This window comes from Calidris pugnax, unplaced genomic scaffold (assembly GCF_001431845.1).
Source record: "Calidris pugnax isolate Ruff unplaced genomic scaffold, ASM143184v1 scaffold18, whole genome shotgun sequence".
Taxonomy (NCBI): domain Eukaryota; kingdom Metazoa; phylum Chordata; class Aves; order Charadriiformes; family Scolopacidae; genus Calidris; species Calidris pugnax.
Window position 1 is genome coordinate 7352596 of NW_015090812.1, and position 19036 is coordinate 7371631.

Consider the following 19036-nt stretch of genomic DNA (forward strand, 5'->3'; position numbering starts at 1 on the left):
TTCTTGTTTGTTGTGTGGGTGTCTATTTTTGTCAGTTAGGTTGACGGTTGGACAAGATGATCTTTAAGGTCCCTTCCAACCTAGAAGATTCTGTGATTCTGTGATTCTAATCGTTGGACTCCGGTATCTAGGAAAGGGCTGAGCTCATACCTGAGCCTTTCCTCATAAAACCTGTCTCCTTCTTGATTATTTTCATATAAATAAGGGCATAGCCTCTTTTTGCTGTCTGTGCTGCTTGGGATGGTTCAGTTACAGCTGGCTGTCAGCGTGAGTGTTACTTAAGGGAGGAGGCAGAGGGACAGACAGGCGTGTGTGCAGGGTGTCATCGTTTGCTTAGGAAAAAAGCATTGCTTGAGTTGCCTGTGCTTCTGTTCAGAATTAACGTCTCTGTCTCGGTGGGCCCAGTGGGGCAGCCCCAAGTGCTTAGTCTCATGGCAGAGAGAGGAGTCAGATGAATCGTTCTGCGGTTTTTAATTAAAATGTCTTATGCAGGGCAGCATTTCAACAGCACGAGGTGGCCGTTCCGCAGTCTGGCCCACACTTATCTGTCCACAGAGCTCACGCTGGCCCCACCAGCACAGCATCTCTGAATCTTTGCTGTGTTTCTTCTCACTGTCTTCATGTGAGGTGGGGAGTTATCCCCATGGGTGGGTGGAAAACTGGGACATAAAGAGGTTTTTAATTCCCGGAGGGAAACTATGACAGCAGAACTGCTTTAGCATTAGTTAAACTACTAACCACTAAACCACTGGGTGATCCCTTCCCTCTAGGGATTTAACGGGCCACACTCAGGCTGGGAGAGCTGTGAAAATCCTGGCAGGGCTGTGCTGCTCCAAATAAACACGAGACATGTCTTAGCCACCGCAGAGCATGACACAGAGGTCATCTGAGTCTCCTTCCCAGTGCCTGGGACTCACCCACTCCTCTCAGCACTTTCCTGTGCAGATGTTTCCCGTCTGGAGCTGCTTCTTGGGCTCTCTGTTTCTGGGCTTAGTGTCTCCTGGTACGTGCCTGTCAATCTCATACTTGTGGTACAGAGCCGTCACCTTTCCAGGATTGATCTTAGCTGCCAGGGTAGATCACGAGAGAAAAACAAATTCGAGGACTTTCTATGCCTGACAGCAACATACATTTTCCTCTACTGTGCAGACAGTGCAAGAGAAAATGGTGTTCCTTAGCCTTTTGGCTAAGGCAGCATCCCTGACCTGTGCTATGGATCCAACATTCCAGCAGTGGAAGGTGTTCTGAGATAGAGAGGAGGCCTTACTTATTAAAAGATGAAGTCCCTTGCAGGAGAACTAGTAAGGAATAATATTCAGTGTGGATTAAGCAGTAATGACAAAAGCTGAATGAAGGTTGCAAACATAGAAGCTGAACACTTTCTCATCCAGACCCTTTGAAAATTAAGTATATATTCCAGTGCAAGCCATGTTGCAGAGGTGACCTGATTGACCTCATCCCATGAGGTTGGTAGGGAGGCACACTCTCCATGGATGGAAAAGACAGTTCATCTCAGTAACATATTTTACAAAACCCAACTTTAAACTACCAAATTGCTCTGAGAACAGAATAGTGATTTTCACATAAAAAGCCCTCTTCTAGCAAAAGAATATTGGCTTTTCTGTAGTGTGAGCAGGATTCCAGCACCACCTCAGGAGAAGTCCTAGTTTGGTCACTCTCAACGTGTTCCAGTTCTGCGTAGTGATAAGAAGCTAATGTGACTGCTAGAACCCATGCCAGATGCCAGGCATAGTTTTGATGAGTCTCTGACGTCTGTTAGACCTGTGATATTACATGCTTTTGAGTAGCCAGGCAGTGCTGCAAATACTGGGCTGTGATACCCTCTCAAACAACTGGCACTTAGATAATACATTTCCAGGCAAACAAACAAATAAGTAGAGACTAAGAAGACACACATGCACATACAGGGGAGGGGGTAGGCTTCCTAAGTGACTTGCTGTGCTCTGGGGAGCAGCAGAACAAGTGGTTTTCATTTCCCTGATGTTTCACTTACTGCTGTGTGGGGTTCTCTTCATGGGAGGAGAGCTGGGCTTAATCGCTGGTTTTGTGTATGTCTGTGTGTGTGTATAAACAGTTTATTTAGGAGTTGGGTCTGTTCAAGCTTGTGACAAGAGCCATTTGTCATTCACATAACACCCCTAGTGAAGGTTTCAACCACTTCCAGGTCTCATTTATTATTTTTCCTTGACAAATTAAATCGCAGAGATTACACATAGAGCAGCTGAGGATGTTGTTCTCTCTCTGGTCAATGAAGCCGGTTGGCCTAATTCTTCTGCTGGCTCAGCAGAAAGCCCCTGGTAGCCATGCATGGACATTCCCTCCCTTTCCTCCACTGGAAGATGACTGGCACCAGAATTGCTTCAAAGGCTCATCACTCTCCTCCCCCTTTTCTCAGGAGAGACTATTAGTAGGGGACCTAGATAGACCTCAGTGACTTGTGGTGGCCAGTGCTAACCAGTTACACACAGGAGGAAGGAAGCACTGTCCTTATGCAGACCTTCCTCTTCCTCCTCCAGGGTTTTATCTGTGTTGGTTATTCCTTGGAGCAGGTGAGCCCCCAGAGCTCCTTTGCAATGAGGTCTACAGCAGAGTTCAGGGAGGGGAGCTGCAAAGGCTTTGCACGGTTGAGTCATTGTGCCCTCAGCTGTATCGGTCCGACATCATCTCATACTCTTTGCTTGTCAGCTTGCTGAGATGGAGCTCTTAAATGTGTGCATAGTTCATTTCTGGCATTCATAAATGTACCAATAAAAATAACAATAATAGACATTGCAATGAAGGAGAGATATTTTCTGGGGTCAGCGCAAGTTTTCCTGCTTTAAGGGGAGAAGATCTTGGCCCTGTTGTTTGTAACTAGTCGGTGAGATTTCACCGAGTTCATTAAAAATCAATCTTTCATGTGGCCTCGGATACCTCCTAGGCATAGGATTCAAGCTATAGTTCAAGGTCTAATCTCATAGGTTTCAATTAACAACCAAAAAAGAGACTATAAAATCTTATTTTCTTCCTTAAGGTTTCAACAGCAATGTACATGCTTCATTAATAAATAATTTTAATGAAGGATGGATTTGTCAGACAGAAATAAGTATTTGATACAAGCAGTTTCATCATCGAGTTAATTCAGAGAGGGAACCCAGGTAAAGCCAGGCTAATATGTAGAGAGACCTTATGTGAAGTCCATTGACATTGGAGTTGATAGAACAGCATGAGACATTAAAGCAAGTGGAGTTTGGAAGAAGAGCTCTCCTGCCTTCATCATGTTTCAAGGGCTCTGTCTGTTGCCACGTAGTAAAAATGCCCACAGACAGGCTGAAGTGTTGTCTGAATATAGTTTCTGACAACTGTCTTGTTCTTTTCTTGGAAACACTCAGGCCCTGTGATAAAAACAATGCCGATGGGCTATAATAGCATTTTGGAGAAAGGCAGACTGGCCCTGTGGTTCTTTTTTTAGCTCAGCAACCATCAATGGCCAAGCAGATCAGATGTTTTACAATGTCAGCTACAGAGAGGAAAAGTGGATCCAGTGTAATAGAGATGTGGGATCTCTTGCAGGCATGGGCTTCTTATGGCCTTTTGGTTCCACACTTCTGCCTGCTGCTCAGTTTAAGTGGTCCATGTCTCTCTCCTCCTAGTGACAGCAGCTACTTATGTGCCCATGTTATCTGTCATCTTGCAATTGTAAGAGCCTGGATTGAACAAAGTACTTGAGGAAGACAAGTTGCCATGCTTGTACAATTTGTGATCCATTCAGTATCTCATCTCTGCTGCCGGGGCCCAGCTTCAGGAGCATCAGAGGGAAGTGCGGGAGAAAACGCCAGGCATACATTGAATCATCTGCCCTTAGTTCAAGTCTGTGAAAACGTTTGGGTCCTTCAAGCTAAGCGTTTGGTACCTTGCTCCGTTGACGTTTCTGCAGAGAGTTTATTTTTAAGATGTGATGGAAAATATGAACTCCTGCAGGTGTTTGCTCTCTCCAGAGGATCCAGCAGAGAAGGGAAACCAATTCCCAAAGGAGACAGAATTCAGTTTGGATTGCAAATGAGTAAGGTACAGACAACAGTTATGCATTGGCTGTAATTCTTCTGAGGAATCAAAATTGAGCAGCCAGTTTGGGATTTTTAATTTTGTCAGTTAGCTGCTTAGTCTGGAAACTTGTCTGGATGAAAACTATTGGGATGGAACAAATGCATCCCCACTTTCTTTTTTGTGCGTAAGCCGAGATCAGGAGTGGTTTGGGAATAACCAATGGATGAGATGAGAATAGTTTTGCAACTGAGTTGGTAAACCTGCTGCTATACAGCTCAGTGCCCCAAAAGCTGATGACTAGAGAGGAGCAGACTGCCATAGATGTCAGGAGCACCATTGACTTAAAATGGAAGTAGGAGAGAGACGAGTTTTGGTGAGTGTTTCTAGTTTGATTGTGGCAGCTGGAGGAGAAAGAAGGATTTGTTCAGCCTTGACTTGCTTTCCAGTCACTGGAGTCTGAGATTGTAACCACTGAGATAAGATGAGATGGTGGCATTTGGTCACCATTGTCCAGTTTCTCAGACAGTGCTCAAACCACGTAAATATGCCGTAGAATCAGAACTGGCCCAAAACCTAAGCCCAAACCAAAACTTTGCAAAGGTCACAGTTAGACCTCGAGAAACTTGGCATTATAGATTGGACGAAACTGAATAAGAATTTCATGCTTTGCAGAAACTGTTAAATGATGAAAGTTAATTTCCAGCACCTGAAAAATCTGCTGTGTATAATTAATATGACATCACCTCGAAGAAACATATAAAGATTCAAGAGTTTATAAAGAGGAAACAGAGATTACGTTGTCCAGTAATAAGTCCACCATTGTTCTTTATTACAGAAATATGTATGTGTTTCTTAAAAAGTTATTAAAAGAAAAGAGCAATATATTTACTCTTGTTACTAATGGTTTTCAAGCAATAATAGGAAAAAAAGTGTGGAATACAGCTTTAAAATATTCCAGTTCAATAAAAATGTAACCCTAAAGTCTTCTTTTGTGGTGTAATCCCATCACTTTAGATTCAGCGGAAATGGCAAATTTGGACTGAAGTCAGAATTTCCACTCCAGAGGTAATGCTGATACTGCAACATTTGTTTCTGTCCAAAATCAGGGAGCAAAAGCAGAAACACTGAAAAATCATTGCAAAGTCAGCACTCAGAAATTTCTTAGAAGAAGCTGTAACATTTCAGTTAACATTATGTGGCAAGTTTTTCAGTGGTACATGGACGTAAAGGAGTTGCAATTTGAATGTGAAGCCCTTTTTCTCCTCTGTGAAGTAGAATTCCAGAACGAACCAGATGTCTCAGGACAACTGCAGAGCCCATGTTGAACCAGGATGCTCAAGCAGAAAAGAGCCCACCTTGATCTGTGGAGCAGATACAACTTCCATAAGACAGTGAGCCACCAAAGACAACTGTATGATGAGTATTTTGCTTAAACCAAACTACCCAGGCAGAAATAGCTTAGCAATAAATTCATATGGTGATAGTAAAGTAGTGAAGATTTAGGGAATGGAGTTTGAGGTGACGCTTTGCGTGCCACAATATGGATCTTATTTGCTATTAACGTGCAAGATTGGAGGGTTGACCCATCCTTCCTCTGTGGGCACAGTCCTTCTTTTGAGAATGGAGTGTGCGGCTTACACAGTTTATGCTAAAAATGCGTGAACAAAGGATTGTCCAGTTCAAGAACTGAACCAAAAAACCAAGAAGGGGAAATAAGTTCAGAGGAAACTGCAGTGGAACATTTTGAGGACATTTTTGAAGGCAGGGGTTGTGTTTTGTTGGTTTTTGTCATGTTTATTTATTAGTTGGGTTTTTCTTTTTAATTGAGATCAATTTTTAAACAAAAAAGGCCACTTTGTAGCATTTAAGTCTTTGAAAACAGAAGACAAAAAAAATATAAAAGCTTTGTTCAGAAAGTGCTGAAATGAAACATTTTGACTTTTCTGAAATGAAAGAATTCTTATTAAAATGTGGAAATGGCACGTTACAAATGTTTCAGCTGTCCTCTCTTTTTCAGCAAATTCAACCACTCAAGTTGGAAAGAGTTTGCATTTCTTCTCCTATGCCCCAGATCAGCTCCACTTTTAATGAAATGGGATAGATAACAAAAGCTTTACGTGCTTCTCTCATTTTATAGTTTCTCAAACTGGGAAGGAAAACATCGCCATCCATGGGAATATCTTGACCTCACAAGATTTTCACTTCATTTATGCACAGAGTTGAGGATTTACATATCTATGTATATACTGAGGACCAAGTTCCCTTTCAAACTAAGGTCACAGTTCTTGAACAACAGTGGTTCTTCCCAGAGAAATACTCTGGCATGGATTCTGAGTCCAGACGTACCATCCAAGTTTTGGGTGGACTGTAATCCAATTTAACTACTTAACCTAATTTAACTGCTCTTGAGATGTAGTCAACTCTGAAAAAAACCCCATTTTATTTCTGAATTCTGTTAAGAAATAGAAGTGCTTTAATTTTAGCATACAGGCCTAAGGCAATTGCATTCTACATAAAGTGACCTCATTATAATTAAGCCAATGAGGTGAATAAATAATCATGGATTTCACAGGTATTCTCTTTGCCTGTCTCTTGAACCCAGATTCATCCCAGTAATTTATGGCGCTTACCTGATAAGTTCAGATAAGTTAGATATGGGGACAATCTAGTTCTCCTGTCTCTACTTTGGAGTTACTCTCTTTTGCATTAAAAAAAATATATATGTCTGAGAGTATAGATATATGCATGCTTTCATCTTGAAGGAGCTGAACTCCGTGGTGCTATGAACTGGTGTCACCTGACAATGTGAGAGACCATGATCTAAATCCATACTTCACATCCTGAGTAAGAGGTCCTGTAAGCTGGCATGGGTTAGGATTTCTGCCTGTTTTTCTGTTCTCCTTTTGTTTGCTTTTTGTTTGTTCTTCTTTTTTGTTCAAAACCCAAGGGTTTTGAAAATCTGAGCTCCATCCTGGCGTGGAAGAGAAAAAAAATGTAAAAATTCTTGTGGGACAGGACATTCTGGTGCCCGTCTTGTGGGTGTGCATGACTGCTCTCTCTGAGAGATGCATAAGGAAAAAAAAAAGCAAGCAGATGTCTCTGTGGCCTGTGGCAACGGGAGCAAGGATGCGTGCAAGGGACTGATGAATTCCTGCCTTGACAAAGACTCCGAAACTGGTGGAATTTATGAGAATCCGTCTATAATAAAATGCTCTTAACTTAGAGTCTGGCTGTCATCCGGGTGCATCCCAAGAACGGTGGCATAAGGATAAAGCTGCCACATCACACATTCCTTGCTATCACCACAGCTTCTCTCTTGATGAAACAAAATCTTTCCTTGTCTGACAGTTCTGAAAATTGAAGCAAGAAAACCTCAGGGATGTTGCTGTACTTGGAAGCGCATGCAAAGCATGGCAGTCTTCTGAGCAAAACTTTTCCATTGCTCGCACTACAAAGACAAGATGCAAATAACAAATTGGCAAACTTACATTTTAGAAGATTCTGCACATATCTGAGGGAACAGAAATGTTACCGCAAGATTGCTGAAAAAATAGATGGATGGTTTAGTTGTGTGGAAGACGTGTATGGTCAGCAAGGGCAAAGTCCTTGTCCTGCTGAAGCCCAGGGGAGGCTTGATGGGACTCACCCCAAGCATTATTAGCATTACTCTGGCAGGGTCAATGGGCAGAGGCGTTAGTGGGGTCTGTCCTGCCTGATGCTCCCCTCAGACAATCATCAGTCAATCAGTGGTTGGGAAAGTCCCTGTTGTTTGGGACGAGGTGTGGTGCAAAGTGTGTGTTAACACCACGCAGCCTCCACCAGTAGGGAAAGGTGGGCTATTCACAAAGGCTCTTCAGAGCAGGAACGAAACTTGTATGCTCTGATTCATCCTACGGAAGAGGTTATCAAGCCTAGAGATGGTCACGGCCCTCTGAGCTGCAGAAGTTTGTTGTCTGATGTGAAAGGTGGGAAGATACTTGCCTGGGCAGGGAAAAAGGCATGGGCAGACTGCCAGGTGGCTTGAGGTTGAAAGTGGTACCTGGGCAATTTTAAGTCTGGGAATTAGGAAAAGAAGTTACAGGACTTCATGATGTTAGTGTCATTTTTCTGACGGGATCATTGGATAAACCTAGCAGGTCCTGATGACGAGTCAATTTTCTACTGTCAGTGCCAGCACAGAGTGACAGTAGAGACCACAAGGCGGAGAGGGAAATGCTGAGACAGCCTAATGGAGCATGCGGCTTAGCCTAAACAACTTGTGTATTTTGTTTTGTTCTTCTGATTCTTGAAAAGAATTAGAAAAGGAAGGCAGATTTCACCAGAAGTGAAACAAAACCACAAGGCTCTTTGTAGATTAAGCGTTTTCAAGAACTAGCAAGAATAAATGTTTTCCTGTTTTCACTCTGTTTTCTGTACCTTAAGCTATGTGAGATATTTGCTGAGATTCCCAAGTTTTCTTATTTGGACTCCATTATTTTAGAGAACTTGTTTTGCAGAACTGTGCATCCCAGGGAAGGAAATTAAGGTCAGAGATGACAAAAAACCAACCTAAGGGCCTGAAATACTTTTAGTTTCTCAAAGACCACCCCATGTGGGAATGATAGATTTAAAAATGGGTGGAACCTCTAAGCCTGGAGTTGTATCAAGTTATTCATGAAAAACCTCTGAGATCTTTGTGTAGACTAAGATATTTGGGTGGTACTTTCTCACTCTTTCTTCAGAAAAAGCATGGTGGCCTCACAAACTGTGAACTAGCCCTGCTTTTGCTCTGGCTTTAAAAATAGCTATGTGTCTTGAAAAGCTGTCTCAGCAGTAGTGAAGGAGTGGAAAAGTGTATTATATCCCCATGGTTTCATACAGTGCAGCTGTGCTAACAGAGTGCATTGAGACTGAGACCAAAGGAAAGGCATGAAATAGTCCATTAAATGATCAGCTGAATCTAACAGTAAAGCTTCACACAATGGGGAGATCTGTTGACCAGGTATCCTATTGCAAATGGCAGAGTTTTGTCTTTTTGTTGGGGGGGGAGGCATCCAGAATATTAACAAATTCAGGCCCTTTGTATTAATAAAATTTTTACTGAAATCAATGGGAAAGTCATCTTCTGATAGGAAGTCTACCTTGCCTTGACTTAAAATAGTTAAATATTCTTACAATAAATTTGGATTAAATATCCATATTCTGTGGGATCCAAAGTTTTGATTTTACTTCTGGTTGAATGTCTGTCAGATGATAGTCAGATTAGAAACCAACCAGGTCTCTAGATTTATGAATACTTTAAAAAAAAAATGATTTTTTTTAAATAAGCAAGCATGCATCAACACACAACCTTCAACTGTCCCTCCTAGGTCTTGGGATAATTACTAATAGTACAGGAATAATGGAACAAGTATTGACCAAATGTAATATACAGTTGCCACTGTGGAGCTATTCCCTATGCGCCGGCTCTAAAGTACAAGTGGTTAGTTTATAACCCTCTTTAGGTTACAACATTTTAACGTTTCTTCAGTGTTTATTTATTCTCTTCCCAAAGAATGTTCTGAAATATCGAGTTTACAACCTGTGGCTCATGTGATGGTAGTGGAAACAATTAAGCTCGAAGCTTTCAAAGCCACCACTGGGATTTTGATGCCCAAACTCATTAATTTTAATAAGAAGTGAGCTGCCAGTCGTCTTAAGTGGTTTCTAAAATCTCAACCCATAAAAACACCTCTCTACCGGTTCCAGTTTACTAGGAGCTCAGAGCAAGGTAAACACATGTAACAAAATAGTAGGTGTTAGAAGGTGGAAAGTATGTGTTCAGATGTCTCTAAGACCATTCAAGGAACAAATGGTGGCCCCAACCTTGAGCTGGCAGATGTGGGCTGATGTGGGGGCTGCTCCTACCTTCAGCATCTCAGGGAACTACTGACTGATCAGAACATGAGGCACAGTTTTCAGTGGCAAGGAGAAGAGTCAGTGAAAACAGAAATCTTGGCGACAGCTCAGTTCCAGCTGTGATGATCACATTGCTTGTTGACTTTCAGCTCTCTCATGTCTGCTCCATGTTCTTGCCTTCTTCACACGTCTCTTCCCATCACAGCTATGTGGCCAGGGTAGTCTTCTTCTCCCCAGCATGGACAGCTTGGCCCATCTGCCAGCAAGATGTGGGTGAATTCACACCACATAGTGAAGAGCAGACTTATCTAGAGCAGTACCAAAACAAGCTGCATCATCTTGGACAGTATCAACCAGCTTGTGTTCCCATTGCTTTGGCGTAAGTGGAGCAGTTGCCAGAGCTGCATTGCCACCCGTTGCTGCCTGCTGCCATTGCAGTTACCCACACGGTGTAGATGCTTGGTCCACCTCCTTCCTACCTGCCTAACCCATCCTATCCAAGTTTTCACTGCGTTATTTTGCAAGCTGCTAAATGGCTGCATTTGCATGTTGATGCTTCGCTGATCCATCATGGATCAAAATTAAGAAGTCTGCTGTGGCCCAAGGACCCACCCAGTACAAACCTATGAGAGCCTTTCCTTTTACATGAGTCTGAAGATGGCTTTGCAGTTGATGCACTGATGAAAACTCATCCTCAACATGAATCATGGAAGTCTTAATGGGGAAAAAAATCAAGAACCAGTAGATCTCTCTGTGATGTAGAATAGAGCATGGAGTGAGTATGAATGGGTTTGAAAAGAACTCACCGAGAGTTTGGACGCTTGGAAAGAGAGGAAAAATAGGCGATTTTCTTGTGTATTTTATTTATGAAAGCAGCCTTGGAGAATTTTAAAATTAGTTTAAACAAGTGTCTCTCTTTTTTGTATCTGTCATACGATCTCTGAAGAACTTCATTACTGTTGGCTACAAATGACAAAGTTACTGGAGTTTTTGCCAGTGAGTCTCATGGTAGCAACGATTAATTCTCAGTAGCTATTGGAAGGGCCTTTGGGTGAAACATGATGCAGTGGAAATAGAGATGACCATCTTGACTGCTATTGTAATGGACTTCAAAAAAGGAAAAAAAAAGCTACCATTAGTAGTAGATGTGACTTTTTTGGAAGAGAACAAAATGTTCCATAAATGAAACATGTGGTTTCACTTGCAGCACATTTTGTACATTGTCACCAATGAAGTTTAGGATTTTTTATTACTTTTTCATTAAAATGTCTTACTGGTTTCACTCAGGAGGCAAAACTTCTCACGTGGCTTTAATTGTTTCTGTCATAAAAGTCATAGCATCCGTGTAATAGAAATAGTTTTGCAGACCACAGCTTCATATTAACTATTAATTTTCTTCCATTTTCTTTACCTACAACTCATTGGGCCATCCCAGAGACAGAAAAATGTCCTCTCTTGAAATTAAGACCAAACAGGAACTTCTACTGAAGTTAGGGGAAAAAACATCACTTTGTGCCACTACTGTTTTATTAGATTTTTGTTTCAGATATCTTAGCTCACAAATGCAAGTTGACATGGCCACATATCAAAGGGGAGATTTTGTATGGACTTGTGTCTAATATTAGCGAAACTCTAGAAGATGAAAACAATAAAAGGCCTTTTTCTGCCTAGTTCCAGTCAGATGTGAGAGGTGGTAGTATTTCAAATAGGAGTGAAGAGCTCTGGCAGTATTGTTTCAAGGTGGCTTTGGACAGTTTATATACCCTTTTTTTTTGCTTCATGTCTCTGTTATACAAAACCTCCTGGAGTTCAGGTCTCGTACATCCCATCCCATCAGCCTCGCTATTAGACCGTGCTTCTGTCATTAGTCTGGGCTTCCCTATCACCACTCCTAACTTGGATGAACAAACATAATTATTATTGCAGTCAAAGCAAAGGCTTGTTTTCCACAGCTGATATCCTAAATTGAAAAAAAAAAAAAAAAAAAAAAAAAAAAGGGAAAAAGGATGCAGGCTACCAAGTTGTGCTCTTCACTAACTGAGGCTGCAGCAACACAACTGCATGCTTTCGTGCAGGCTGCTTTCACAACACTCAGCATAGGCAGACTCATGTTTCACGATCATTTGTAACATGCCTGTTAATTTTTGACCACTATCTAACCTTTCCAGAGTTTTTACAAGCAATCATAGAAACACAAAATTTTTTAGGTTGGAAGGGACCTTTAAGATCATCTAGTCCAACCATCAACCTAACTCTGATAAAACAGAAAACAAAAAGCAAATAACAAACAAACAAAACACCCAAAAAACCCAACCAGCCCACAACCCATCACTAAACCATGTCACTAAGAACTATGTCAGCCCATCTTTTGAGTACGTCCAGGGATGGTGCCTAAACCACTTCTCTGGGCAGTCTATTCCAATGCCGTTCCAAAAAAAAAAAAAAAAAGAAAAGATATATATATTTATATACAAAAAAAAAAAAAAAAAAAAAAAAAAAAAAAAGAAGGGAACTAGTGTTATCTCATTGAGATCAGCTGCTGTTAAGGTATCTGTTTTCCTCAGAGAGAGCCACAGTTTTGCCATTTAACCTTCAGCCCAGTGGGGAAGGTGATGTTGACTCCTACTGCAGCCTCTAAAGCCTGTATGAAGTCATAAAAATGCCAGAAAACAGCAATAAGGTATCAAACTGCCTTTTCCTTCTCTTTCAGTTTAGTGTTTATTTGAAAGCTTGCTGGGAAATGCCACTGATGTCCTTAGTTGCTGCCCCAGAGCAAAAGCCTTTCTCCTTGTACAACTTAGCAGTGAGGAGCACTCTCCAAGTAGTGCAGTCCTCTGCTTTCACTTTTTCTTAGCTCGACCCCTTGCTTATTCATCAAATATTTAAATGTTGTGTTTTACAGTTCGAGGACAACAAAGACAAGCCCAGCCTTAGAAGGGTCCTCAGCGACAGCCCTGCCTGCCGTTCAGCTTTCTGAACAGGTCCCACTGACTTCTCCTTCCCTGAAGCCCCTGCAGATGGATGAAGACGACAGCCTGTCTCCTCACCTCCTGTTGCCAGACAGCATCAGCCAGCTGGAAGAGTTTGGCCGGAAGAAGAAATGGCACAAGAAGCAGCACAAACACCATCGCCAGAGGCAGTTCAACGACCTCTGGGTTCGGATAGAAGACAGGTGAGTCACATCTTTTATGGTCCCTGTCCTCATCCTGCCTTCCATCTCCTAACTAGCTGCTCGTTACAGAACCCAGCTCTTGTTGATTAGACCATAAGGAGGGTTGGAGAAAGGCTACATGAAAGAGACAGGAAGCGAGGTGCAGTTTTTAGAGCATAATGAAGAACTAGGAGGAAGGCTTGTTGGCATGTTTGATCTAAAAGTAAAGAGAAATAAAGCTAATGCTTGGAATATTTAAAATATACAGAAACAAAGACTTGTCAGAGTAAAAACAGGGAAAAAATTATGATGGAAAATATTCTGAATTTTCCCTCTATCTTCCAATAATTATTTTCAAATCTTTACTGCTAGTTCTCAGCCCAGTGACTCACCCGTTTTCCAACTGTGCAGAATATTCTTGGGAGTTCTTAAGATTCTGACATATCTGACTTCCAGTCTGGGATTGAAAGGTTTTAACATCTCAGAGTGCACTGAAAACAGCAAACTGAGACAAAAATGAAGTACTTTAAGGCCTCTATGTGAAGAGAATGGAGGTAGGCATGTTTCTGTGGCAATGCCAGTCTTGGTCCAAGGTTAAAATGTCCCGTTCAGTGTTTGAATAAGAGCCTTCATGTTTGACCAGGGCTTCTCGATGTGTGCTTTTAGCATTCCTGGGTAATTACTCTCCCACCTCTAAAATTGGGAAAGCTCTTAGTGCCTTTATCCAAGCCAAATCATGGGCATATAAACAGCCACGATGTTTATAGATCTGATAACAAGTCAAAGGAATGAAATAATCTGTTGGAAACCCGCCGTTTACCACTACGTGTAGTGATTGTCTTTGAGCATTACTCTTATTCCCATTTTCATAACACTTAAGTGCCTTGCAAGTAAAATGAGTCTCTTAGAGTCGCCTCCATTTGCCAAGGAAAAAAACTGTGCATATTTGTGTTCTGGGATATTATTTTTCTTTTATTCATTCTGTTTAATGGATCAGTGTCATCTTTTTTCTTGTAGTTCATTATATTCTTGGGGTGAGTGATGTAAAGGTTGTTATTAAGGTGGTGGATATTGATCTATATGTAATAAGGCTGTTTCTGGGGTTAACGCCAGCCTCTGTATGAAGGATCAGATCTGGGTTCACCTGTTTCGTTCTTAAAGTGTGTTCAGTGGTTGGATCATCTCCACAGGCAATGTTTAAGCATGAGCTAAAAGACATTTGGTCCTACATACTTGAATACCTTGAGGACAAGGGAATCAAAAGCTTTTATCCCTCTACTTCCATTTTATAAGGAAAGAGATTGGGATAAGGAAACACAAGTTTCTTATCCCACCACACTGGTGATGAACCAGACACTGTGTGTCGCCTGCTTTGCTGAAAGATCCCAGGGAGATATTAGTGGGAGATCACAGACCTAGAAATGAGGAAAGGCTGTAAGAAGGGAAGTCTGTCTTAGTGCTTTCAGATGGTTTTAGTGCTTCTGCAGTTCTGGAGTAACTTCTGGTGTTTTCCTGGGAACCAAACAAAACAAAAAGTACAAACTGCTCAGCTAAATCAGAGATTCACAACCAGCTCTGGTTTCCCCATGAATTGGATGGGGTCTCAACTTTCATAAACCAGCTGCTGGATGTTGTGCTTTTGGCAGTTGGGTTTCATCAGCATTAATTGCAAGCTGGACCTTGCACAAGGCAATAAACAGTGGGTTCTCTCTAACTGGTTCCTTTCTGATTGGCAAGAAAAGAGCAGAAATGTGTGCCTGTCACCAGACTTTGTGGTGTGATCATTCTTGGGAAGAAACAGCGAGGGTGGTTAATAATATGGGCAATGGAGTCTTACCTGTGCAGGAGAGAAGCATGTCAGTTTATATTGTGTTGCCTCAATAATGTTCAGCAGCATTCAACAGTGAGACTGTCAGCATTCATTTCTGGAGGATAATTAGTGTACTCGAAGTTCATGCTCTGCTCTGTCCCATAGATCCATTGTGCATTTGCATATACTTAAATTGCAGGCTCCCCATGTTCTATATGGACTGAGGTCTCTGTATATAGTATTACCTCGAGCTCTGTTTCTAAATGGTTCTTCTTCCAGTTTGTGTTTCCTAACTCACCTGTTGTCACCTGAAACTTGTTCACCTTTAAGGCAAAGTAGAGAGATTTAGGTCATTGTTATGTCTTTTGGGTGAAAGCTGCATAAAACTCATTGTTTCCATGTGAGGTCTGCAGAATTCAGCTGTTTGAGTTGCCTTTCAACCTGAAAAGTCAAAGAGAAACATACAGGTGCAGGACAAATCCAGGCAAATTTAAACCAGATTATTGATTCGTGGATGAACCTCATTGAACTGTGAAATGACTGTGTGTCAGAGCTGTGACTACAGCTCTTTTCCAAAGCTTTATTGACCGTGGATTAGAGGACTTTATGAGCCATGAATTGCAGGGCTTTTATGCACTGTGCATTTCTAGGCTATCTCGTAGACTTCCATGGAAATCTTGGGGTGTTTTTTTAAGCTACCAACACAGAAACAAAGGAAATGAACAGAGAAGAGCAATCTTAAAGGAACATCAAAGGTCTGACTCCAACCTATAAAAGCCAGGAAATCCATAATTAATGGTTCCACTAAGACTTCAGCTCACACAGTCATTCGGGTCTGATTTGAGGTTATAGCTACAATCTGAACGGGCCTTGTGAAAAATGAGTCATCATTTAATGTCACACATCATTATTAGTATTTACTTTCAGTTATACCTTGGAGATCGTCTTTTCCTTTTTGTTCTGTCTTAACAGCTGAGGCATTTGAGTCGGCACCCCTGAGTGGATGGTGTTTAGATTTGTGTGTTGGAGGGTTAGTAGCCCTGTGGAGGATGAGAAAGCTTCTGCTCTGTCTTTGACAGAGCTAAGATTTGCTGATCTCCTGGGTAATCAGCTACACTGAAGGCTATTAAAAAATAAAAAATGCTGATGAAATGTGTGGTTTCCTCTCCCTTCTGCCTCCTTCCCCCCAAATCTAAACAAAATGAAAACGTCCTGCCTGGCTGCAGTTTGTGTTTGAAAACGTTTGTCAAGAATCAAAATTAAGTGGAGATTTCAAGTAGCGGGATTTTTTTCTTTAACTACTTGATTTTGCAGAAATGTGCAGATCTGAGGTCTGTCTTCGGGAGGAATTTGAACTTCGACAAAACTTAAACCCTAGCTAGCTCCCCATAGCCAAGAGCCAGCTGGGGCAGCAGGGAGGGGAGGCAAAACCCTTGGGCTGGAAGCCTGCAGTTTGGCATACAGAGCGTGTTATTGTTCCTGTTAACACTGTGTTAGCTAAGCTTTCCCTTGTAATATATATAATTAATTACAGAACATTCACTGGCTTTTCAGGATGAGCTGCTCAGTTAATTGAAAGAGTAGAGGAATGTCTGTGATGTTTCAGAGCGGTCGGTGAAGCCCAGATCAGGATCACACCTTTGTTTGAGTGGGCAAACGGTTTAAGGCTACAAACAAAACCAGCCCGAGAGAACAGAGAACCTCTGCCAGCTTGGGGGGGAACAGGTTAGGGCCCTAAGGCAGGGTGGGAGGTAGTGTCCTGGGAAAAAGAGAGGGATGGAGAGGAGTTAGTAGTTGGCAGAGTGTTTTGGGAGGTGTGAGATTTGGAAGGAGCGAGTGGCAGCTGGGAGATGTGAAAGAGAGAAATACAGTGATGGAAGAAGGAATTCGGATTTAATGAGCAAATTCAGAGGTTCATTCCCACTGCTGAGGAGGAAATCTGAATGAAGATGGTGTTTGGGAAGTCACTGAGGACACACTGCTGCTTCACTTGCACAGGAAAAAAGTTAAAGGAAAATAATTTTTTATCAGAAGAGAAAAAAAGAAATTCTTGTCCCAGATGTAAGCTCGCCCCTGCAAAACCTGCCATTGGTGGGAAATGAAATGAATTTGCCCTGTAATTGGAAACGGCATTTCTCTGATAGCCCAGTGCTGACTATTCAACCGCAGATGAATGCAATAACATCACAAATATCAATTTCTTTTGGAAGCAACAGTTATTTTAGGCCAAAAAAAAAAAAAAAAAGTTATACCAATGATGGATGGAGGGAGACAATGTGTAATAAACTGCACTAAGTGTGGCTGTATAGAGTGAACCTTATCAGTTTGGATGGAATTTAAGCACTTAGACTGTTATCCTTTCTTTCAAGACAATGCAGTGATGGAAAACAGAACTCTGTCAACTCAGACAAACTTTTAATTTCACTTAACTGCATCTGAAAGGTAAATTTCAGTAAATGAATCCAAATTGCTTCCTTTTCACAACACACGGTGCTGAAATACAGTACTTAACTTCATTAAAGAAAAGGCTGCTTTTCTTTAGAGGAGACCTAGACACTTTTGAAGTCTAACAGGTAAATTGTGGTCAGATGATTTCCCTCCATATGGTAGCTTTGAGCTTGAGATTTCCATCACTGGGGCCTTGTTTGTTTAAATTACTCTATCCGCCTCCCTGGTAAGGATACTGCTCGGAGAGTGGATGCCTACTGATGCTGATGGGGAGGGGGATCACTCCCTGCTCTGGCCTGTCTCTGTGCAGCAGGGAAAGCAGTTGCCACCATTGCATTTATTTGCCCTGTGTTTAACAAAGGATGAGGATGCACCTTCAGGACCTTTCTAACTCACTATAGTGAACGTCTCCCAGTGGGACCACTCCAGCAGCCAGGAACAGTGGGAGCGAAGGTGTGTTGGAGTCCCATCTTCCCTCCCTTGTCACACCTCATTCCTGTTTGGAGCTTAGCTGTGTTGTGTGGCCCCTTGGCTTTCCTCCAGCACTTCTGTCTACCATTTCCTTTGCTGTTGTCCTGGCAGGATTTCCTTCTCAGGAAATTTTCATGATCACAGTTCCTATCAGGGACTGCCCCCAGTGTGTAGTCTCCATGGCATACGTGGAGAAGTATTTCATTCATCAGAAACATGTATTCATCAGAAAAATCTCATGGTTTGACAGCTTGAGTACAAGACCCTTCTGTCTCCCTGAGTGATCTCAAAACACTTCCTGGACAAATGCTCCCTCCTTGTTCCTTGGTGGAAGCAGAACCTTTATACTTTCAACTGGCCTAAAATCTGTTCTTAGTTTGCCCAGTTTTTTATGAACTCTGGTGGATGTACAGTGGCCAGAAGAAGATGTTTTGGACAGTGAAGCAGCGCATCAGTTGATTCTTCTCTCTCCCCGTGTTTTATCCCTCTCTTGAACATGCAATCTTGCTTCTCTAAAGGCATCCTCAGCTCATTTTCCCCTTCTTAGTTTCTTACTGTTTCTATTTGTTCCCCCTTTAAGATGAGCAGATGGCTTGGTGCCTCCTTTAAATAGGCACTGAGATTGGCAATTCTTTTATCGTGCCCTTTCCTCAGCCCCAAGTAGTCAAGCCCTCCAACAGAAGTAAAATAACAGCACGGTATAACTCAGTGCAGTATAAATAAGAGGTAAATCTCCTGGCTGTAACATATGATACAGTGATGACATGTCCTCCCTCCCTAGATGTTTTTTATTAAGGCTTCTTGGATTATCAGGTTGGTCAGAGTGCACAGAACGTATTAATTAAAGCTGTGAAACCTGGGCTCAGCACAAAACTCTCTCGTGCATCGCAGTAATGGATGGGAAGTCCTGATGTTCATGTCCAAAACTCTAGCATCCCCATGCTAATAGACCTTCCCTGTCAGCTGGCCATGACTGATAACTTCTTTCCCCTTGTAAAGTCGAAGAGTTCATTAGTTATCCTCCAGATGGGGCTGAAAAGATGTGCAGCCGCGCTTTCACCTGCTAGACACACAGAGAGATCCATGTGTTTTACTTTGGCCTGTTGTTGTTCTCTGTAATGTGTGATGAAACAAACACAGATTTAAAAAAAAAAAAAAAAAAAAAACCTTGTAAAGGAACAAAAAATGCACAAATATTATCCAAGGAAGGAAAAATTTTTCTGCAACAACAG

General features: G+C 41.9%; 1 protein-coding gene across 1 annotated transcript in view; it reads left to right on the plus strand.

Annotated features, from left to right (window-relative positions):
• The window catches only part of TRABD2B (TraB domain containing 2B), a 300643-nt gene that overhangs the window by 262661 nt on the left and 18946 nt on the right, over positions 1-19036 (plus strand). Inside the window, exon 6 of the mRNA XM_014938939.1 lies at positions 12827-13096. Coding sequence (XP_014794425.1) covers positions 12827-13096 — 270 coding nt within the window. The remainder of the gene's footprint in view (positions 1-12826; positions 13097-19036) is intronic.